The following is a 24,225-nucleotide window of genomic DNA, read 5'->3' on the forward strand; positions in this document are numbered from 1 at the left end:
GCCGAGGTCTTGCCCCTGGACTGGCCCGCTTTGTTGATGTCTGAAGGGTAGGGTGGTGGAGGCAGGGGGTGGGGAGGTTCTGCAGCCCCTGGCTCCGAGCAGCCGTGCTTATGTGGGAGAATGTCTGGTATGTTTGGTATCTGGGTGTTTACTTCCCAGGGTGCTCCTGGGTCCCTGGTGTTGAAATGTGGCTCCTCCATGCAGGGGGGAGGGCCCTCAGTGGGCGTGGCCAGGGCTAGATTTGGAGGCAGCAGGGCAGTCACTCCAGGCCTGCCCATTGACAGCTCGCGTGCCCTGAAGCACCTCCACTCTGCACCCGACCCCCCCCACCCCCAGGTCTCCTTTTATGCCAGATTCTGCCTGTGCGGGAGGCTGGGTGGGCCCCGGGCAGCCCTGGCCTCACCTGGGAAGACAGGCAGGGAAGCTGGCATTTTCAGAGCCCTTCCTGGGTCCCCAGCTCTGGGCTGGAACTTAGTCCCCATGACGACCCTGTGCAGCAGGGCTCAGTGCCTTCCTTGTACAAGTGAGGGACGGAGGCTCAGAGAGGCGGAGTGACTTGCCCAGGAGCACACAGCAGAGCTGCTGAGGGCGACCCAGGCCTCTTAGACACCAAAGTTCATGCTGACGACCCTGATGCCCTGAGTCTCAGATAAGCCTACTTCTCTCTGCCCATGAGACAGTTCTTGGCCTGAATGAGCCTCTCAGACCTTCACTGCTCTGCTTAGTGCTGGGGGTTTGATTTGGTTTTTGCCCAGCTCTCTATTTCTGCTTGTCACCTGCTATATTGCTCTTTTCTCTGTTGTTTTGTCCATGTGAGTTTCTGTACTTGCAGCGCCTGGGGTTAAAAAGTGTCATTGCTCTTTCTCATCCTGTCTTTTTGTGGGTCTCGCAAGATACATATTTGGAAATGCTTATGAAATGTCAGAATTCAAAATCACATCTGGGTGACTGTTGCCACCGTGTGAGAGCCACGTGGCTGGCAGACGGGGCCTGAGAAACATGACCAGGGTGAGGGGAGGCCCCCCTCCTGCTTTCAGCGTTACACATTTAATGTTAACTGTGCAAAAAATATTTTTTATTTAAACATACCCAGGTAGGAAAAAACAAAACGGTCATCGTGCTCAGAGTCAGACGCTTCTGCTGCTGCTTTAGGGTCCCATCATCAGGGTGGAGCTGAAAGGGTGGGGGGCTTGTTAGCTAGGCCACCTGCCCTTCCAAGAGCAGAAGACGCTCAGGCCCTGGGGCCAAAAGGCCTGGATTCAAAGCTGTCACTGACCTTCTGGACAGCCTTGATATCTTTAGTTTCCTCATCTGTGAAAGTGAGGAAGATAATAGGCCTGTCCTGATTGGTTTACTGAGACCATTTAACCCCCTGGGACCCCTGATACCCGAGATTTTCTACCTGCTGAGGTGACCCACCTCTGTTTGTTCAAGGGCTCTTCTGCATCCAGGTTCTGCCACTTTCCCAGCTTGGGTCAGCCGCTCACACCTCATCCAGTCAGCTGGGCCAGGGGCTGGGGTCACCCTGGCCCTCAGCAGGGGCTTGGGAACAGGCTGTCTGAGGAGGGACTGCTCAACAGGAGGGCACCCTTGGCTGTGGATCCCCAGGTCTGTCCCTCCAATGTGAAGGGTGATGCAGGGGCCCCCCTCACTGCCAGAACACAGACAGCTTTGTCCTTGGGCCTTCCTGGGAATTGGGGATAAACAGAGCCAGGATCCAGTTTGAAAAGAGGGAATGACATGCTTACTCCACCCCTGCCCCCATCTCATGGTTTTTAAACGTCTTGAGCCTCAAGCTGCCTCTTCCTCAAACATGCTGGGTCTTCCCGCTGTATCTGCAGAAGTCGTATCTCCCCTTTGGGGCTCCGGTTTTAGGTGTCTGAGCTGCGGGTGGTGAAAACACTCTGCTGCCTCTCACCCACGCGGGACCAAATGCTTCGGAGAATCCGCGGAGCAGCAAGGAGAAGGCAGCAGCCTCAACTCCGGGGATGGGCAAAGGCCTGGGGGAGGGCTGCGCCGGTCCAGGCAGCTCCCGTCAGAGGACGCAGACCATGCAGGCCCAGCGAAAGGAGCCAGAGTGAGCCCGTGGGGATGGAGAAGGCCGAGGGCACTGCCCAGCCTCTGTCTTATTTCCAGCAGGACCTCAGCATCCGTTTTCTGTGTGCCCTGTGGGAGGCTCTTAAATAGCAGAAGGAGGATTTGGGGGAGAGGCAGCAGAGTTTCAAAGGGGAAAGTGTGACGATGGGGTTTTGGGGCCATTTCTTGCTTTATTGGGAGATATTAGCCAAGGCATGGGTACAGGAAAGGCCCAGGGATGGACGTGGAAGCCGGTGGTGCTGTGGTGCTGGGGGCTTTAGGCTTAAGTGCACAGCCTGGATCCTTCCAGGGCCTGCTTGGGATTTGTGCACCCACCACAGCCATCGGTGGCCTGCACCCTGAATTTTTTTTTTTTTTTCTTATTTGGCTGCGTTGGGTCTTCGTTGCTACGCTCAGGCTTTCTCTAGTTGTGGCGAGCGGGGGCTACTCTTCCTTGCGGTGCACGGGCTTCTCATCACAGTGGCTTCTCTTTGTTGCGGAGCGCAGGCTCTAGGTGCGCGGGCTTCAGTAGTTGTGGCACATGGGCTCAGTAGTTGTGGCTCGTGGGCTCTAGAGCGCAGGCTCAGTAGAGACAGTTCCTTATAAGCACTGGAGAAAAGGTTATGCAGATGCAAATGTAGGCAATAAATCACTTTTATAATTATAGAATCCAAGCCTGTGGCATGTTTCTCTTGAATCTTTTATTCCATTCATTCATTTGACTAACATTTGCTGTGCCCCTACTCAGTGCCATGTTCTATGCCAGGTGCTGGGGATACCCAGGTCCCCCATTCTCCAGATTAGCAGGGAAGGCAGCTACTACATAAGCAGAGAGTTACCGTGGGGTATGATAGAGACTCTTACAGTGGGGAACTCAAAGTGCTGTAGCAGCATAGAAAAAGCAGTTAATTCTATCTGGGGAGTCAAAGGAGCCTTCCTGGAGGAGGTGGCATTTGCTCTTGAGGGTTGTAAGAGTTTACAAATAGGAAAGGAAGGGCCTGGCTGGCTTGGAGAAGGGTGAGACGTTTGGAGTCGAGAGGAATGGCAGGAGGGAATTGATGTGGCTGCAGAGGCAGCGTGGAGCAGCCCCCCATCTGGGTGTCATCCTGGCCCAGCTGATCTCTTAAACTTCCAGCGTTGAGCCTCTTTGCGTCTGCTGCTAGCGCAGCTTCCGTTGGCTTCCAGCTTTATGTAGGATGAGGCCCTGCACAGGGGTGGGGTGGGGAGGTGGGTCCTGGAGGACAGAGGTTGTGTCTCCTAGGAAACGGCAGCTCTGCCAGAACCCCAGAACCCTGTGAGCCTGGCAGGGCCCAGGTTGTACACATCACCTTGGCAGTTTGTGGGCAAACCCTCTCGGCCGAGGGGAGATTGCACTGCCAGCCACTTCCTCCAGTTCCTTCCCTCTGCCTGTCGTCACGGTTACCTCGGCCTCGTTGGGGGTGAGGTAGAGGTTGGTTGGAATCAACTTTGTCCGGGTTTCTATTTCCCCAGATGCGGGTCAGCCAGAGGAGCTGTCACTTCTGGTTCTGTTTCAAAGGAGGCCAAGGGGCTGGGAGGTGCTTGGGTGCGGCCGTGTTGACAAGGCGCCTCTCCAGCCAGCCTCCCAGGCAGGGTGGGAGTGGGTCAGGGAGAAGCTCCAAGGTGGTGGAGAAGGAGAAGGGGCTGCCCTGCCAGGGCCTGTGCTGAGGGCCGTGGGTGCTGGTCTCCAGCCCAGGCCCTCGGTCTTGAGCTCCTAGAGCATGCCGGGAGTGCAGGCAGAGAGGCTGTTTATTTTCCTGGCCTGAAGCCCTTTCAGCTGAGACCTTATTCCAGGCCTCAGGCTGCCAGAAGCACCCACAACTGGCTCCAGAAGTGAGAGAGTTGGCAACCCAACACTTCTCCAGAGGCCTCGGACTCTAGGCCGTTCCCAGACCGGCTGGTCCTGTGTATCCTCCAGATTCTCCTGGTGGGTAATGGACAGTGAGAGACATCACGTCAAAGTGATCCTAATGGGCTGGGGCTGTGGTCAAGAGCAGGAAGGCTAAAGTCAGAGAAATCTTGAGTTGGAAGCCTGACTCTACCGCTTCCTCGCTGTAGCGCCTTGGGCAAACTGAGCTGGTGAGCCTCAGTCTCACCATCTGTGAGATGGGGCAGTCATAGTACCTTCCTCATCAGACTCTGTAAGGATTACATGACCTGTGTTTAAAGCCTTTAGCAAAGTAGGCAACAAATGGCAGCTCTTGTTATTATTATTAATGAAACAACAATAACTGCAGCTTTGAAAGTCCGTGTTGGCGGACAGCGAGCCTTCTCCTTCCCATTCTACGGGCCCTGTTTCATGCATGGTAAATTTCCTAGTGTGTCTCGGGGAGAAGCAAGCCTGGAGACTCCAAAGGCCCCTGTGCCTGTGTCCCAAGCAGGGCACTTTAAGGAGCCCATGGGATCCTGGGATGCAAGTGGGTGTCCTGGGGGAAGAACATGCAGAGGCAGAGAGAAGGATGAACCTAGGTGAGGGGGCTGAGGAGAGTTTTCCATCACCAGGAGATAGATCTGAGGGTTTGGAAGGACCGAGAGGGAGGACAGAATACCTCAGGGAGGTGACAGTGGGGGCAGAAGGTGAAATCAACACTCATGCCCAAGGTGTTTTGAAAGTGCCAGGGAGCCACTGACCTGGAAAATAATGCCCAGAGGGCTTGGGCCAGGCAAGAGAACAGACCGCCACCGCCCATGCCCATGGGGTGTCACCTCTGTGTGAGGAGAGTGCCAGGCTCTGGGCCTCCTGAACTCTGGCAGAACCCAGGTGGCCCTGCCCTCCTGGGGCACTGACTTCTCCCAGGGATGCCCATCTACTCCGAGAGCATCCTCAGGCCGGCTGGGAAACGCTGCCATCCCACCCGCCAAGAGGCCAGCGGGCTGGCAGTGTGGCTCACTCACGGCGAGGTGTGGGTTAAGTTGTCCATCTGCCGGTCTGAGCGTAAGGAGGGAAGCTGTACGCCAGGCTTGCCTCAATGTCTTATCCGTGGCTCTTTGCCCTCACAGCTAGACGAGGAAGAAGAGCGAAGGAAAAGGCGTCGGGAGAAGAACAAAGTCGCGGCCGCCCGATGCCGGAACAAGAAGAAGGAACGGACGGAATTTCTGCAGCGGGTGAGCAGGGCAGTGGCCAGGGGGGACCCGGGCCTTGTCCTTTAGTGGCTAGTGTGCTTATAGACCAGGAGACGCCATCGAATGCCTGCACAATCAATGTGTACTCTTTGGCATCTGCCCAACCAGCCTCGACCCCTCTGCCTTCCCTGCCTTCTCTCCGATGCCCCCTCCCTGAGCCAAGACGCCCAGGGGCAGCCAGCAGCCGTTCCGCCCACCCAGATCCCTGAACCGCCAGAGAAGGTGGGAGGAGCCAAGTTCCCCGCCTCTAACTGAGGTCAGACCCGCGATGCTAATGGGCCCAGAGGGCCCAGGACTGGCACTACCCATGCCGGTGCGCTGAGGGCTGTCAGAGTTGTCTGGCGCGGGTGCAGATGAAGTCAGTGAGAGCTCCCTGCACGTGGGCAGTGGGCGTAGCGATGGGGCAGAGAAAAGTTCCTCCCTCACGTGCAGCAGGCTCTTCTGGCTCTGCCTCCCATCTGCCTGGCCTCAGCCCCACCGAAGCTGACCCCCGAGCTCTTGGCTGTTGCCTCTGGGACCAGAGGTCAGCTCTGCGTGGGGCAGTGTGTACATCTCCGGCTGTGAGCATCTAGGGCAGGGGAAAGGTCAGTGGAGGTGGAGTTAGACTCCTGGAGCTGGGAGCCCCTTGGAAGAGATGGTGGACCAACACCAGGAGGGAAGTTTTCAAGAAAATTCTAAGACATGGGTCTCACATAGGCCTTTAAGATAGATGGAGTGTCACACCCCTCATTTCCAGCCCTGAGTGCCTGTGGAGTTGGGCGAGGCATAGCAGGGAACAGAGAATCTCACATCCCATCCCCGCCTTCAAGGGCCTGTCAGCCAGCCAGCAGGCAAGAAGGGCCAAGTGAACGCACACCAGTAACACACTAGTGCAGCGAATGGTCAGCACCAAGTGAGCGGGACGAGCTGCTCCGCACATTCCAGTACCACCGGCTGAACACCTACTGTGTGCCAGGCATTTCCCGTATCTCGTTTAATCTTACAACATTCCACTGAGCTAGACATTGATGATCCCCATTTTAGACACGGACCCGTAGCGCAGAGTCAGGTTACTTGCCTGAGGTCACACTGCTAGTGTGCGGTGGAGCCGGGACTCACCCAGCTGTTCGCTGACCCATCTGTCCATCCTTAGCGCTGAGTGAGTGCCCGCCACACAGTGGGCCCTCAGGCCATGGCTGCAGTGGGGTGGCAGGCAGGAAACAGGGATGGGATATGTGCTGAGCGTTAGGTTGGGCAAGCGCGGCGGGCTGTGAGCACAGACGGAGGGGCCCTGTCTGAGTCTAGGCCGCGGAAAGACTGCTGATTGAGACATAAGACAGGAGCGGGAGGCAACGCGTGGAAGGACAGGGCTGGAGAGGTCAGTCACCACCAAAGCCAAAGCAAAGGCCAGAGGCAAGAGGTGTTGTTTAAGGATGTGGTGAAGGGAGTGAAAAAAATACCAGTGTAGCTGGAGTGTACAGTCCATGGAGAGAATAGGGCCCCAGAGCCTTCACCTGTCAGGTAATCCCTGTGCTGGGTTGTCTGGGGCAGTCCCGGTTTGTGCCTGTTGGCCTGGCCTGATTATTAATGGCACATTCTTTCACTCTCTCACGTGTCCCTATTAGGATGATGAAGTGTGTTGGTCATGGAGAGCTATGGGAGGGTTTCGGGAGGAGAGAGATACACCCTGTCGCTGTGGCTGCAGCGCGGGGCACGGAATGGGGAGCTGAGAGTAGAGTGGGAAGACCGGTTATGTGGCGGTGGTGCTGTTCTGGTGAGAGGAGCAGGCAGCTGTGGACCAAGAGAAGTGCAGGCCTCGAGGAGGGAGGTTTCGGGAAGTCTGTCGGGGCTCAAGTCCAGCCCCCCTCATCCCCACGCCCACCTCCTCCTCCCCTCTGGCCTTGGAAGCAGAGGCCAGGTGTGAGGTTTAGGGCGTGAAGGCAGATGGCTGTGTGCACAGTCAGTACCTGAAGACATGGGGGATTCTCTTGTAATTAAGTAATTAGTTTATTTATTTATTTATTTAACATCTTTATTGGAGTATAACTGCTTTCCAATGTTGTGTTAGTTTCTGCTGTACAACAAAGTGAATCAGCTATACGTATACATATATCCCCATATCCCCTCCCTCTTGCCTCTCCCTCCCACCCTCCCTATCCCACCCCTCTAGGTGGTCACAAAGCACCGAGCTGATCTCCCTGTGCCATGCGGCTGCTTCCCACTAGCTATCTATTTTACATTTGGTAGTGTATATATGTCCATGCCACTCTCTCACTTTGTCACAGCTTACCCTTCCCCCCCCCATATCCTCAAGTCCATTCTCTAGTAGGTCTGTGTCTTTATTCCCGTCTTACCCCTAGGTTCTTCATGACCTTTTTTTTTTTCCCTTAGATTCCATATATATGTGTTAGCATACGGTATTTGTTTTTCTCTTTCTGACTTACTTCACTCTGTATGACAGACTCTAGGTCCATCCACCTCACTACAAATAACTCAGTTTCGTTTCTTTTTATGGCTGAGTAATATTCCATTGTATGTATGTGCCACATCTTCTTTATCCATTCATCTTTTGATGGACACTTAGGTTGCTTCCATGTCCTGGCTATTGTAAATAGAGCTGCAATGAACATTTTGGTACATGACTCTTTTTGAATTACGGTTTTCTCAGGATATATGCCCAGTAGTGGGATTGCTGGGTCATATGGTAGTTCTATTTTTAGTTTTTTAAGGAACCTCCGTACTATTCTCCATAGTGGCTGTATCAATTTACATTCCCACCAACAGTGCAAGAGGGTTCCCTTTTCTCCACACCCTCTCCAGCATTTATTGTTTCTAGATTTTTTTTTCCTTTGTGGTACGCGGGCCTCTCACTGTTGTGGCCTCTTCCGTTGCGGAGCACAGGTTCTGGACGCGCAGACTCAGCGGCCCTGGCTCGCGGGCCCTGCCGCTCCGTGGCACGTGGGATCTTCCCGGACCGGGGCACGAATCCGTGTCCCCTGCATCGGCAGGCGGACTCTCAACCACTGTGCCACCAGGGAAGCCCTGTTTGTAGCCTTTTTGATGATGGCCGTTCTGACTGGTGTGAGGTGATACCTCACTGTAGATTTGATTTGCATTTCTGTAATTTATTTTGAACACGTCAAATATTTACAAGGCTCGAAGGTACAAAGGTATATGTATGTGTATGTGTGCACACACGCACACACACACACACACACACACATATACGCATACACACATATACGTATAATGTAAAAAGTTACCCTCCCATCCTTGGCCCCTGGACACTCAGAGCCACCCTGGGAGATTCCTGTAGCCTCTCAGAGTTCACCTGCCAGGACCAGCCACATCCCTGAAGGAGGCAGGCCTTTGTGGGGGTCAGATCCACGCCCTGCAGGCCCCAGGCCACCTCCGCTGCCTGCATTCGGGAGCAGCGGCCCCTTGGCTCCCCACGGCTGTACAACTGGCCTCTGTAACCCTGCTGTGTCCGACACAGCTCCCTGGGTGTGGGCATCAGTGACACAGTCTCACACCCCCACAGCGTTCCTTACTCTTCATAGCCACTCTCTCCCTGATCGTCACAGTGACTCTGGAGGAGGCAAGGCAGCCCCATTCCACTGACTGGCATCTGAGGTTCGGAGGGATGAAAGTTGCTCAGCGTCACACAGTGGCCAAGTCAGGACGGGAGCCCAGAGCTTCCTCTGTGGCCCAGCACTCTATTCAGGTGCCCAGGCTCCAGGACTTGGGAATCTTGTTCACAGCAGTGTAGCTGGCCAGTGGCAGAGTCAAGATTTTAACTCAGGGCTTTTGGGCTCAGAAGTCTGCACCAGGCTTTTTTTTTTTTTTTTTTTTTTAACAGAAAGAGTTGGGAAGTGGAGCCCTATTTTAAGTGCATTAGGGTAACTTTTTAAAATAATAGAGTCAGAGAATCTTAATGCTTAAAGTTCCCTGGGCCAATTATTATATTTTAAGGGGGAAAATGAGGTCCGGAGAAGGGAAGTGACTAGTCCAAGGGCACACAGAAGGATGCCCAGCCCCTCACCCTGTGGGTTTTTTTTTTTTAATTAATTAATTAATTAATTTTCATTTTCGGCTGCTTTGGGTCCTCGTTGCTGCACGCAGACTTTCTCTAGTTGCGGCGAGTGGTGGCTACTCTTCGTTGCTGTGCATGGGCTTCTCATTGCGGTGGCTTCTCTTGTTGTGGAGCACGGGCTCTAGGCGCGTGGGCTTCAGTAGTTGTGGCACGTGGGCTCGGTAGTCGTGGCTCACAGGCTCTAGAGCACAGACTCAGCAGTTGTGGCGCACGGGCTTAGTTGCTCCGTGGCATGTGGGATCTTCCCAGACCAGGGATCAAACCCGTGTCCCCTGCATTGGCAGGTGGATTCTTAACCACTGCGCCACCAGGCAAGCCCCGTCACCCTGTGTTTTTTGTGCTCCTTTCACTGACCACCGTGGAGGAGACATTAACCTCCTTCACTTGCATTAATTCCATTCTGAAACGACAAATGGTTTCATTTTCTCTGGGGCAGTAAATATCTACCAGAGGCAAAACGATAAACAAAAATGCAAGAAGGGTTATTCATTTCATACTTAAGGTGCGAAGATCCTAGCCCACGTTCCTGAATTTATTAGGAAAACAGATCAGGCAATTGCTGTTCTAAAACCACAAACCACTTCTACAATCATGGTTTTAAAAAAAAAATTCCTCTGAGCTTAACTTATACTTACACATTAAATAAATACATAGCACCAACTAATAAAACAGAAGAAAATAAAATGAAAAAGCAGATAGCCAGACTGTCAGAGGTCAGGATAGTCTATGAGGTACCCATACATTTTCAAACCAGCAAAACATCATGCCATTCCTATGATACACACACAGGGAAGCAAGTCGCCACATACCCACTGGGTCTTTTTGTGCGATACAGGTGTTCACGTGTAAGGTGGGTTTGACGTGCAGTCTTTTCAAGGACACGGCTGCGTATGCAGGGCTGCTGGACCCTGCCCCTTGCATGTCCATTGTAACTTCCATTCACTGTGCAACCCAACTCGTTCCTTGCCCTCCCCACTGCTCTCCAGAACAACTCCCACCTCCCTGCTTCCTTGGATACCCCCCGACCCCAGGCTCAAGGGCAGCTCTCCTCCCAGCTGCCCATTCTGCAAATGCAGGCAGTCTCCAAGACCTGCCAAGTTTTCTTGGAAACGGCCTCCTCCTCTGCTTCTCCTCCTTCTTGTCTTCATATTCCCTTGCTCATGGCTTAAAGTAAAAATTCCTTAAGCCTCCCTAACCCTTCAGTTTACAAAATGCTTTTCCCATGTGCAGTCATTTAATCCCCAGGATCATCATCTTTTTACCGATGAGATAACTGAGGCTCAGGGAAGTTGGGAAACTTACTCTTGACTCTGATTCCAAACCCCACCAGCTTTTCTGGTTCTGGCTATAAATCCACCTTCCCAGCTTTGTACCCTACTATATCCTAAAGTGACCTATGGTCACAATGGAGGATTTTTATCTCCTAAACACATCTTAAGCTTTCCCCTGTCTGCCTCCTTGTTCACTCAGGGCTTGCTTCTTGAAATGCCCCCCACTCCTACCGACTTTCTCTGCCCAACCAGAGTCAACCCATTATTCAAACGCAAGGTCAGATCCGGCCATTTAGCCCACTCTCTCATGGTCTTCTAGACCCTGGATGGCTGATGGACACATGATAAGCTCTTGTTAGGGGCTCATGGGCCTCTGGACCCCCTAGAGCATTGACTGTACACAGCAGGTTCTCAGCACACGCTTGTGGGTGGGTGGATTGAAGCGAAACTCCTGGAGGCAAGAGGCTCAGAGGCTTAGAAGTTGGAGCTAAAACCTTGACTGGGGGGAACCGCATGGTCAGAGACATTCCCAAGGTCACCAGGTTGTTGACCCAGTGAGCAGGCAGCTAAGATGGGCACCTACCTGCCCCAGACTCATGGTTTCAAGTGGGGTCTCTCCTGGCCCGCAGCGATGCTCTTCTCTCGGAATTTGGAGAACCATGGACCAGGCCGGCCTCCCTGTCGCGCTTTATCCGGCTGAATCCAAAACCACCCTAGCTGGCTTTTAATATTTTCCCCTGAGCACTTTTTCCTTCTTTGAGGCTGTTCTCCCTCAGCGTCTGGTCACGAGGACTGTATATGTCAGCAGTTCTGAGTCCCCAGCACTGGGCTGCCTCCGCAGACATGAGCAAAAGGAACAACTCAGTCAGCCTGGCTGGTGTGGGGAAGACAGCAGCCCTGGGGCCCTGGAGAGCCCCGAGGGAGGCTGCCCGGCTGGGCCCCCAGGCGGGGCCGCTCAGCCCATCGCAACCACAGCCCACACTCGGTCTGATGCAGGTTGCCCAGCCTTGGCACCGTGGACGTTTTGGATTGATAGTTCTTGTTGTGGGGTCCTGTGCATTGAAGGATATCTAGGATCATCCCTGATCCCTACCCACTGGATTCCAAGGGCACCCACCCTCCCCAGTTGTGACAAACAAAGATGTCTCCAGATATTATCAAATGTCTCCTGGGAGGCAAAAATTGCTTCTAGTTGAGAACCACTGGTCAACCTTTGCTGGCCCTTGAGTAAATTCCAACCTCCAAACTGGTCATAAGTTTTTAGACAGAGTCCAAGAAATACCATTCCGGTGCCTCTGTATTTTCCTGTGTTGACCCCCAGAGCCTTGAATTGGTATGCCCATCACCTGTCATCATGAACAGGTAAGCCACCCTAAATCAAATCAACGTTGCTTCCTTGCCCTGGAGCCTCTCCAGCTGAGCAGGAAGTTCTCTGGAAATCTCACTTGAAGTCTATTTAAAGCCACATTTTGGATCCAGAAGGATGACTATTGATTGCCTCCCAGTGGGCAGAGGTTCTAGATATCAGGGGATAAGGAAGAGGCTGTTTAAATAATTATAGACTAATAACCAGGAAGCACATGTTTTAGGAGGAATTACGTGACCACACTGGGCTTGTGGACCCTACAGGCCAATATATCCCCAACATACATTTATCATACATAAAGCACCTTGCCATTGCACTGCCATCGTGGGCCACCTTTAACCCCTCCGTGGACCCTCCATGCATCTGTTCTGGATCCGCTTGGCCTCCGTTCTTGTCCCACCCTTTGTTTCTTGTGCAAAGGCCCTGAGGCAGGAGAGTATTTGGCGTATTTGAGCAAACAGCAAGGAAGCCACTGTGGCTGGAGTGGATTGAGTGGGGAAGAGAGGTGGGACATGAGCCAGGCTGGCCCCAGGATATAACCTGGGTTCATCCCACTAGCAACACAGGCCAGTGTCACAGGTGTGACAGGCACGGCCTAAAGAAAGTCAGTTACCCCGGGGGACTCAATAGCAGATTCTGTGCTTCCTCTAGTGGGAACCTGGCAGACAGAAAACAGGCAAACGCCAGCCTGCTGTGCCCTGTGCCTACCCAGAGGGAGAGTCTCTTCCCGGAGCTGGTTCCCCATGAGAGCCTAAAGCCATGTGTCTGTTTTGCATGCAGGAATCCGAGCGGCTGGAACTCATGAACGCAGAGCTAAAGACCCAGATTGAGGAGCTAAAGCAGGAGCGACAGCAGCTCATTCTGATGCTGAACCGGCATCGCCCCACCTGTATCGTTCGGACGGACAGCGTCAAGACGCCCGAGTCGGAAGGCAACCCGCTGCTTGAGCAGCTAGAGAAGAAGTGACCGTGGGCTTGGGAGGAGGAGGAAGAGGAGGAAGAGGAGGAAGAGGAGGAAGAGGAGGAAGAGGAGGAGGAGGCCACCAGAGGGCCCTTCCTTGGTGCATGAAAAACTTTACAACAAGGCTCAGCACAGCCAGTAATTAGTGGGGCTTTTTTGTGAAACTCAGATCAGCCGCATAAGGGGAAGAGCAGGCTGACGAAACCCAGAAGGACCAAGCGCTGAGACCAAAGTAGACTTGAGGGTGGGGCTGTCCTGCTGGGGCCCAGCTCAAACGAGGCAGGACAGAGGCACCCAGGCCGGAGAGACGCCCAGCCAGGCAGCCTTGGGCACTTCTCCGGCCTCTCCGCCAGGCCACCTACCCCAGGGACCTCCGAGCAGCCAGGAAAAGCCATGAGTTACAACCAAACACGGCTGAGGATGGAGCTGAGTAACACTGCCATCTGCCTGCCCCAGCCCTGACCCCTGACCCTGATGCGAGGCCGGAGAGGGCAGTGATGCGGGGCCCGGTGCGGCCTTGCTGGGGAGTAGCAGCCGGGTGCACCCTCGCCGGCCCTGCTGGAGTTTGCTGCGGGCACGAGGCGCGGGCGCCCTTCCAAAGCACATACTCACTGAATGTTTACAGACTGGCTGTCCTGGCAGGGCTTTCAACTGCACATGTTTTTTATCTTTCTTTTTTTTTTTTTTAATATTTTTTACAAAAAAAAAGATTTTATACAAGCAATATATATATGGATTTCTATAATCACTCGATGTGATACAGTATAAATATGTTATGGTTTGTCTGTTACGAACGGATATCCAGCAGTTATGGCCGTTGTGTGTAACTCCTAAGTACTGTAGTCTCTGGGTGTTGCGGGGTGTCCGGGGAGGGGGTGGGGTGCGTTTCCATCCTGGTAAACCCTTCATAGTACTCAGTCCTGTATCGCTCAGTAAACGTTACTCTTACTTACCCAGCCGCCTCTTGTGCTGTCTGCCTGGGGAATGGGGTGCAAGGCACACTTGGTGACCTCCCGGTGTGCGGTGTCGGAGAATGTTTGGAGCATCTGCCGTGGGCCCTTGGTTTTCACAACAGCCCTCCCAGGTAAGTATTTACATGCCCATTTTATAGACGAGGAAGTCGAGGCTCAGAGAAGTTAAATCTGCAGTACTTACTTTGCTCGTTCACTCAACAAGTGTTTCCTGAGTGCCAGCTGGGTGTGTGCCAGGTACGCTACAAGGGGCTGGGTAGTCCCTGGGAATAAAACAAACCTAGGCCCTGCGCTTATGGAGCTGACGGTCATGAGCTAAATCCTGTGTGTGCTCCATACACTGTCTCTGTTCATCTTCACAACGGCCTTATCAGAGAGCAGCCGTTGCCCCCATTTGTAGATGGGGAATTCTAGGCCCAGGGAGTTTAAACTTGCCTTGTTGAGGACTTACTGGGTGACCAGCATATATAGTCTCATTCACTTCTCTCAACAGCACAAAATAGGCCTCATTACCCCCATTTTAAAAATAACTGAGGCTCAGAGAGGGTAAGTGGCTCATCCAAGATCACCCAGCTAGTGAGGAGCAGAGCTGACGTTTGAACTCTGCTTCCAAAGGCCCATGACTCTCTCCACCTGTGGCCAGCTGACTGTGTGATTGTCCCCGTGGTGGAATGTCTCGCCTGATTAGAACAGGAGGCCTATGAGGCCATGGTTACAGATCTAGTTTCTGGGAGGGCTGGATAGAGTTCCAGGCTGTGCCACGGTCATGGAGTGAACCAGTGATGTGAGCAAATGGCGTGAATGAATACTACCTGCCCCCCCCCCACCACCAAGAACAAGAACAGCTCAGCGCCATAGGCAAGAGCTACCATTTACGTGGCATGTGATGGTTCACAGGGCACTTCCATGCAGGTTACTCCTCTGATGTTCCAGCTCTATGAGGCAGGTGGGACAGGTGTTTTAGTCCCATTGCGCTGCTGTGCAAACTGAGGCTTACGAAGATTAACGTTCGCCCAGCTGTAAACAGGCAGACCCAGGAGCGGAACCGTACTGTCCTCCTTAGACTTGTGTGTTCTCTCTTCTCCACTACTGGGGCTAGATAACTAGTTGCTGATGGTCAGGCTTCGTGGCAAGGACAGCAGTGAGCCTGGGTTGCTTCTCAGATCTTGAACGATTCCTTCTGGGATGGACAGGAACCAAGAATAGGTCATTAATACACCTCTGGTTCCTTACTGCCTCATCTCAGCTCCCCTCTACCCAACACGCTTGGTGCGCCGCACCCAGCCCTCACCCTCCGAGCCCTGCCTTGGAAGCAGTGCCTGGTCAGCTCACTGGCAGCTGTGGTGGCACACGGCGAACCCTCAGGCTGTAATCCTTTGACATTTACCAAACCTTGAGAAAAGTGAAGATGTGGACTTACAGGCCCCTCATGTGACCTGGTGGACGTTCCTGCAGGACCACCGCCTGCCCTTGGCTGTGGTTCCTCTGGTCCTGTGCTGGGTGCCGCGAGCCTGTACCTCCAGGACAGAGCCCTCCTTCGCCTCCGAGGACGGGCTGTCTCCCGGAATCCGTGGCATGTGCTATGCTGCGGCCCACCTTTCCTCATCAGGACCACCGCTCCCTGCTGTGGGAAGCCAGAAGTCAGTCACAGTCTGCCTCATAAGGGCTAATGTTCACATGTTTTCTGTGTGCCTGACAGGTTAGATGAGAAAAGTGAAGATGTGGACTTCAGTCCGGTCCGCACTACGACCTTGCTGGGAGGTAGGTGCCATCATTCCCATGTTACAGATGAGAAAACCGAGGCACAGAGACGAAGTAACTTGCCCCAAATCACAGTCCTTTGAGTGACAGAGTTAGGATGTTCTTACAGTCTGACTCCAGGTGTAAAAAGCTGGCCTGGGCCTCACCCTGGGGGAAATGCTCTGTGTTTGTGGTGTGACCTCAGTTACTGGGAGAACTTGTGTGCAGAGGGCCAGGAGAGATGGCACAGGTTGAGAATTCCCAACCCTCAGACACCCATCTCCAAGTGTACATACAGAAGACATAACTTTAAAGGCAAGTAGGTTCAAGATCCAATTTCTACTGACCAGCCGTGAGCCTCACTTTTCTTATCTGTACAGTAGGAACAGTAATCCAACCCCTTATCTGTACAGTAGGAACAGTAATCCGACAACCCCCTTATGGGGTTGTTGTCAAGGTCAAATATGGAATGCATGTAAAAGTGTTTGGTGAAATACAAAGCTCCACAAAATGGTAATTATCTTGCCCTCTGTTAGCGTGGATGGTTGTTATTTACCACATAGTACTAATTACTTGAATATCTTTTATTCTCTAAAAGTGGCTGCAGAGTTACTGTTCTGGCCATGTATCTGGTTCCTGTGATGATGGATGCCCGGGATCCAAGACTCCTGAGTTCTTTCGGCTCCTGAACCGCCACAGCCAGCTGTGTTGGGCTCATCGTCCTCTCCCTGGGCTTCCTTGTGCCCTCCTGCCAGGTGGTCATATATGAGACTTGCGCCACATCTGCCCAGGGTTGCTGTGAGAATCAGCTGGGCAACCCGAGAAGGACAAGACCATTAGCAATCAGAGAGACAGCAACTAGTATGTATTGGTCAGGATTCAGGTTAAAGGGAACTTACCTACACTGCCAGTGGGAAACTGGTGTGACTACCGTGTAAAGCAGCTTGGCAATAAGCGGTGACACTAAAGCTACACACATCTTTGACCTCGCAATTTCCCTCCTAAGGATACACCTTGGAGGAACCCTGGCATAGGGGCACAAGGAAAAGTACAAGCACGTTTACTGAATCTTCGTCTGTAATAAAGATAAGTTGCAAACAGCCTAAATACCTATGAACAGAAGAGCAGGTCAACAAATTGTGTTTTCATAAAATCGAGTATTATTCAGCAGTTATAAAGAATGAATCGGAGCTACAGGTATCAGTGTGGGTGAACCTCAGAAACACACTGTTGAACTGGAGGATGGGGAGCCAGCTGCTGAAGCATGTATGCGGTACACCATTTATACAGTGTTTCCAAACATGGAAATTGATACTTTATTCTTTATAGGTACACACAGATCTGGGTAATAGAGGTACAAAAGCATGCACAGGAATCCTGTCAACATCAAAAATAAGTAATAGGGAGGCTCCCGTGGTGGCGCAGTGGTTGAGAGTCTGCCTGCCGATGCAGGGGACACGGGTTCGTGCCCCGGTCCGGGAAGATCCCACGTGCCGTGGAGCGGCTGGGCCCGTGAGCCATGGCCGCTGAGCCTGCGCTTCCGGAGCCTGTGCTCCGCAACGGGAGAGGCCACAACAGTGAGAGGCCTGCGTACCGCAAAAAAAAAAAAAAAAAAGAAAAGAAAAAAGAAGTAATAGGGAATTACTCCTGGGGGGTGGGGAGGAAGGGGTTTGGGGATGGTATCTGCAAGGCTAAAGAGGACACTGGGTTTCAACTGTATGTGTAACATTTCATTTATTTTTAAAAATTTGAATCAAATGTAGAATAATCTTAGAATTTGTCAGGGGTGAGGGATATGCACACAGACGCGGGTTATCTTCTTCATGCTTCTCTGTATGCTTGGTATATTTCCTAATAAAAAGAACAAGCCACAAACACCACAAATAGAAGGTTTTGTTTTTCTATCCTTTCCTTGGCAAACTCAGAAAATAAAACAAAATCTGAAATTACAATAGAGTTGCAGCATACGTTCTTTGAATTTATGCAAATTTAATTGCATGCCTTGAGGGAGAGAAAGATGATTCAAAACGTGTGGTTTGTTTAGCTGGTCCTTCCAGTTAATAAGCCGAGTGCCTGGTGGTGAGGGTACCCCGTGGTGAGGGCACCTTGGGGAGTGTTTATCTGTACCACTTCAGTGGGTCCTGGTCCCTGCCCTCTACATAATGAGCCATGCAAGTTATGTTCAAGGTTAATTCCGACTCTACCTTTTCTTGTTACATCCTGAATATTCAACCCAATCCCTGTGTAGAATGCAACTCCACCACACCTTTAAGTGCAGCTTTAAAGCAAAGGGGGAACCTTTTAAAGACCCAGGTGTCACAGGTGTATCGGATTCCTGTTGCCACTATAACCAAGTACCACAGATTTAGTGGCTTAAAACAATACAAATTTTAATATCTTAGCGTTCTGGAGGTCAGAAGTCCAAAATGGGTCTCACTGGGTTAAAATCAAGGTGCCAGCAGGTTGTGTTCCTTTTTGCAGGCTCTGGGGGAGAATCTGTTTTCTGGCCTTTTCCAGTTTATGGAGGCTGCCCACATTCCTTGGGCTCATGGCCCCTTCCAACTTCAAAGCCAGCACTGGCTGCTTGTGTCTTTCTCCTGTTGATCACTCTGACACTGACTCTTCTGCCTTACATCCTTTAAGGACCCTTGTGATTATACTGGCCCCACCTGAATAACGCTGGATAATCTTATTTTAAGGTCAACTGATTAGCAACTTTAATTCCACCTGCAACCTTAATTCCCCCTTGCCACGTGACATAACATAGTCACAGTTTCCGTCTTTGGAAGGCCATTATTCTGCCTACCACAGTAGGAATTTACGAGTTGGAGAAACTTTTTTTTCCTTTTTTTTTTAAAATTTATTTAGGCTGCGCCAGGTCTTAGTCGCGACATGCGGAATCCTCGTTGTGGCATGCGGGATCTTTTTAGTTGCAGCGTGTGGACTCCCAGTTGTGGCATGCGTGTGGGATCTAGTTCCCCCACCAGGGATTAAACCCGGGCTCCCTGCATTGGGAGCATGGAGTCTTAACCTATTGGACCACCAGGGAAGTCCCAAGAGTTGGAGATTCTTAACGGCGGCCCTCCTCACTCCCTGGCAAGATAGACTGTTTTCCAAGTAAGTGCCATAAGGATGGAGTCTCTATACAGGCATGCCCAGTGCTTGGCACTTAGTGGATGGTCAACACGCACAACACAATGAACACAGACACCACACACAAATCCACAGATATACTCAGACATGTGACACAATATAGGCAGAGGCAGACACAGTTACATACACAACACACAGATATATAGACACACATTTTTTCATATAAGGTGTGACTAAGTATAAAGCAATGAGATTGATGCCAATCTTATTCCTTTATATTACATTTCTGTAACTTTGAAATGAGCTTGTTCTCCATACGGGCAAATTGTCTTTCTTTGGTAAGAGCTAAATTATGGTTAATGATCAGGTTAATTAATCCAGGCATACTGTTTTGGCTTAAAAACTAAATACAGTAAGAGACTGAGTTTCTCATTTAGGTCCTAAACTGGCTCTGTGGGTTATTCCTAAAGAAACGACTCCCAGTGCTTTGGAACAACTTCAGTGAAGTTATACTTAAGCATCAGTTTCTGCTGTTCGGAAGGACAATGCTCACCTGGGTGGACTGTACCGGGCACCCGTTGTGCCCCATGTTAAGTCCTCTGACCCCAGCTCTATCACGTGACCAGTTCTGAGCAGGTGTGAGCAACTTCACACAGGTGCAATCTGTGTGCAGATTGCACACAGATTGTGCCTCCCACCTCTGTCCCGGGGACATCCATGACTACCCCCTTGGCACTTACACATATGCAACTTGGAAATTCGGGGGACTCAATGCCCATAGGGTCCCCTTTGACTAATTGGGGGGAAGAATCAACGGATAGATGCTCTCCCCTTTCATCCTCCAGGTGGAGAGTTCTGAGGCACGTTTCCTAGGTTCCTCAAAAGGTCTTGCAGGGCAGGATTAAGCAAGACCTGCAGAAGTGACTGATAGAGGTACCCAATTCAATAACACACTTTGTGTTGGTTTCCTCTCTTTCTCTGTTTCACTCCTCTCACTCCCACATAAACTACCTGAGCACAAGCATTTGTCTCAGGTTCTGCTTCGGGGGGGCACCCAAGTGAAAAGAGGTGGTATCAGAAGTAACCCTAGAAATCAGACCCTCAGGGATATTTAGGATGGGATATTTAGAGCTGAGTCTATTTGCCAGTCGGGTGGCAGTGATAGCGAGTGGGGTGGGGAGAATCCCTGACCTACTGTATTTACTCAGACTCTCCTGTGTGGATTGAGATGTGATACAGATGGGAAGGGAAGTGATTGCTGTGGCATCTGAATGGTATGGGGATAAGTTATAAAGCTTGAGTTAGTTGCCTTTTGTTAACCATTTTGGAAACCTCAGAAAAAGAAAATGCAAAACAGTTCAGACAACTATAATCTCAAGATGTGCTGTGAAAACCAGACTGCATCTCTGGCAGTATTTAAGGAGACACTTGTCTCTCCCAGTCCCAGGGCACACTGTGCTGAGAATCAGGCCCAGAATCTAATTGTAAGGGTGGCAGACCCATTAAGGAGAACCAATGTCCATCCTTGACAAATTTTCAGTATCAAAGTCAGGATGCTAAAAGGGAAAAATGTAGGACCTTGAGACCTAAAATGGGGCATCTGTGTAAATGAGACTTGAACCTCTAGGATCCCTTGAGCCCTCTGGACTGGCAAAAGTGGCCCCCTGCCCCTTAAAAGCAGCCTTCCCTTGCTTGGAGACCGTGGAAAGATTGCACTCGAAGCAGGTACCCTGCAGCGTGATGTTTACCCTCAAGATCCATTGCTGCCACACTCATTACTGCCAGGCAGATAAATAGGGTCACATCTCAGTTCAGCCCAAGTAGGGGAAATACAGTCCCTGCTCCGGAGGGAAATCACTTATCTGTTGAAGGAACTACAGGATGTGGCTGATCCATCTTAGCAAGCAGCAGCAGAAGACATATAAGAATGACTGGGTCTTTAGGGGCCCAGAATACAACTGGGAAGGGGATAAGTTTTTTACATGGAAAAACTCACTTGTGACTCAAGGTTCAATGCCATGGCATTGACACCTGGAATGTATCTTAGTACACGGCCAGTATTGCTCCTTGAGGCTTACCCATGATATGAACTTATACAGTAAATGGGGTGGAGATGCTGCACTGCCTTGGCTGAGAATTAAGGAAGAGTCAGATGGTCCAAGGAGGAGGCCATAGTTAGATGGATTTGTTATGTGAGACTGGGGGCCCCATCACCTGACCACGCTCCTCAGGAGAACCAGAGTGTCACTAAGGCAGTGATGAGGTACTGGAGAGGGGCCACTAGATCCTTGGAGAGGCCCTGAACTGGCCACCTCTGCAGGCCAGGCTGGACAGCAGGAGTTGCTACCGTAGAACTGGGGTTCCCTAGTGTCAATGGGGATTATGCAATTCTAGAATAGTAGAGGCCAGGTGAAGGCAATTAACTGGTATCATGGACAGCAGGGCCTCATGTACTTGCTAGATCTAAGTCGGTTCACAGACCCAGAGCCCACTGATTGAAGGATAGGCTGGCTCCCCTTGAGGAAACCCCCTGTGTTACCATCACATGTATTCAATACATTATTTAATAAACAATACATTTATTCAGTAAACATTTCCCTGATCCTTCCCTAAAGGGTAACTATATATAGTGGGGCAAGGAATTCTCACATCTTTTGAGGAGCATTGAACCCCAACATCCCCGTTAAAATTAAGGGTATGAGATGACACTGATACCAGGGCACCTGCTATTATGCTCTTCCGGAGTAGCTGGAGATCGGTTTGAGGAGGCCAGGAGATAAAAGATGTTCTGGCCCAAGTCTGCCTCTAGTGGGTTTAATGGGCCCACAGACCCTCCCTGTGGCTCTTTCCCCAGCTCCTACTGATAAGAGGGTTTTGGTAGGAAAAGCTGAATGGAAGTGCTTGAAACTATACCATCCCCAGCCAAGATGGCAAATCAGAAATGACTCTGCATCCTAGGTGCAGCTGCAGGGGACAGCACCACCAGCAAAGGCTTAAAGGATGCAAGAGGCTGCTGGCTGTCCTTATCATCTCCCTGTAGAATTCACTCATTTGATGTCTGTGAAATCAGATGCGTAGTGGTGAGTGATGGTGGACCTGACCAAGTGGTATTCCCTCTCACTACTGCCATGCTTGGGGTGTTATCATGATTAGAACAGGTTATACAGTACCCGGCCTTTGGTAAGCAGCTATTAATTGATAAATGCGTTCTACTCAATTCCCATCCATAAAGAAAATCAGAACCAGCTCACTTTTACATGAGAAAGGCAGAAGTGCCCATTTACTGTCTAGCCCAAGGGCTATATTAACTCTCTTGCCCCCCATCAGAATATAATCCACAGGAACTTTGATCCCCTTGACATTCCAAAGAATCCAGCTGCTCCCATTATATTGATAACGGTGTTGATAGGACCTGCGGAGCAGAAGTGTCTAATACCCTAGGAAGGTACATGAGCATGAGAGAGGATTGGAAAGAAACCCCATGAGGATTCAGCGGCCTGCCGCATGGATGGTATTTTTAGTGGTCCTGCGGTCTAGGGCATTTGGAAGCATCCCTTTCAAGACAAAGGATAAGTAACTGCACCTGGCACTCCGCTACTGAGAAAGAGGCACAGGGCCTAGTGGGCCGCTTCGGAATTTTGGAGGCAGCATATATATACCTCACGTGGGAACACTGCTCTGACCCACTTCTCAGTGGCTTAGAAAGCTGCTAGTTTTGAGTGGGACCTAGAGCAAGAAAGGCTGCGCATCAGGGCCAGGCTGCAGCACCGGCTGCTCTGCCGCTGCCACCATATCACCTGGCAGACCCAGTGAGGCTAAGAGGTACCGTGGACCATAAGGTGCTGGCTGTTTTGAACGCACAACTCAAGCTAAATTCACAACGTAATATGTTATCTCCCACGGTCTCCTTGAAATGTATCCAAGGAGGATCATCTTTCCTTGCCCCAGGTGAAAATTCCAGCAGGTCAGGAACTTTTCTGCTGACTCTCAGGTGAGAGACAGTCCTGTGCCATTCTAAGTCTTCAGCTCGTTCATTAGAAGGTCCAGTCTAGGACTTCCCTGGTGGCGCACTGGTTAAGAATCCGCCTGCCAATGCAGGGGGACACGGGTTCGAGCCCTGGTCTGGGAAGATCCCACATGTCACGGAGCAACTGAGCCCGTGTGCCACAGCTACTGAAGCCCGTGCTCTAGGGCCCACGAGCCACAACTACTGAGCCCACACACCACAACTACTGAAGCCTGCGCGCCTAGAACCCATGCTCCGCAACAAGAGAAGCCACCGCAATGAGAAACTCGCGCACCGCAACAAAGACCCGCCACAGCCAAAAATAAATAAATAAATAACCCAAAAAACGAAGGTCCAGTCAAAGAAAAAAATGGAAATGCCAAACTTCATCTGCTCAAGTCCTCTCCCCTCGCCAGCACAGGCCTGCTTCAGGCTGACAGCCTGTAGCGGGGAGAGACAGCTGGGTGTCTCTTCTCCATTTCTCCCCTCGCCTGTCTCTCTTTTCCCTTCCTTCACCCCAGGCTGACTGGCCAGTTTCTGGCCCCTCCCAGGGATGGAGCAGGAGCTTGGAGCACTGGTGAAGGGGTAGGAATGGCCTACCGTCCTAGAGCTGTCAGGGTCCTAAGCTGGCTTTGGGTGCACTGGGCCTGGCAAATGTTTAAAGCTGATTCTTTCTTCATAGGTTCTGTCTCCAGGGACCTCTCCTGCATGTCCCTCCACCTGGGCAGATATATCTGCAGCGAGCCCTTTCCTGAGGCCCAGGAGACTGTCTCTCACCTCCAGCTTCTTGCTGGCACATCCAGGATCTTCTAGATGGCCTTATTAGACAGTCTCCAGCTGGCCCACACCAGCCCACACTGGCCTTAGGAAGCTCTCAATCATCTCCTGCCCAGAAATACTAGGGCATATAGACCCAGCCTGGTACAACCGTTCTTCAAGGGGCCCCATGGCAGCCCCCTTCTCACCTGGCTGTAGGAAAAGGAGGCAGCAGCCCCTCCCTCTGGCCTGGTGGAAACAAGGACTCCGCACCACAACAGTTTTCTGTTTTCAAAGAAATGGCATTCTACAAATGCTTTCCCCATCTCTCCATGCCTGGACCCCCTTTTATATTCACAAATTGGATAAAGGTCCAGTCATCTTGAAACCAGTTCTTTAAAATTTGTGAAGTCTGGGCTTCCCTGGTGGTGCAGTAGTTAAGAATCTGTCTGCCAGTGCAGGGGACACGAGTTCGATCTCTGGTCTGGGAAGATCCACATGCCGCGGAGCAGCCAAGCCCGTGCGCCACAACTACTGAGCCTGCTCTCTAGAGCCCGCGAGCCACAACTACTGAAGCCCGCGCGCCTAGAGCCTGTGCTCCGCAACAAGAGAAGCCACTGCAATGAGAAGCCTGCACACTGCAACGAAGGGTAGCCCCCGCTCGCCGCAACTAGAGAAAGCTCACGCGCAGCAATGAAGACCCAATGCAGCCAAAAATAAATAAATAACATAAATTTATTAAAAAAATTTTTTGTGCGAAGTCTGCACTTGGT

General features: G+C 51.5%; 1 protein-coding gene across 4 annotated transcripts in view; it reads left to right on the forward strand.

Annotated features, from left to right (window-relative positions):
• JDP2 (Jun dimerization protein 2) overlaps positions 1-17,962 on the forward strand; it is a 44,008-nt gene extending 26,046 nt beyond the window's left edge. For 2 of the 4 annotated variants that reach the window (XM_022576516.3, XM_022576517.3), the window contains exons 3-4: positions 5,095-5,199; positions 12,707-17,962. In XM_022576516.3, the coding sequence (XP_022432224.1) occupies positions 5,095-5,199; positions 12,707-12,892 (291 nt within the window). In that variant the 3' untranslated portion in view covers positions 12,893-17,962. The remainder of the gene's footprint in view (positions 1-5,094; positions 5,200-12,706) is intronic. The other 2 variants (XR_016392223.1, XR_016392222.1) reach the window with 2 other exon arrangements.
• The last annotated feature ends 6,263 nt before the right edge of the window (positions 17,963-24,225 follow it).

The sequence above is a fragment of the Delphinapterus leucas genome, chromosome 2 (assembly GCF_059928025.1).
Source record: "Delphinapterus leucas isolate spDelLeu-1000000601 "Yukka" chromosome 2, BTC_Dleu_Yukka2, whole genome shotgun sequence".
Taxonomy (NCBI): domain Eukaryota; kingdom Metazoa; phylum Chordata; class Mammalia; order Artiodactyla; family Monodontidae; genus Delphinapterus; species Delphinapterus leucas.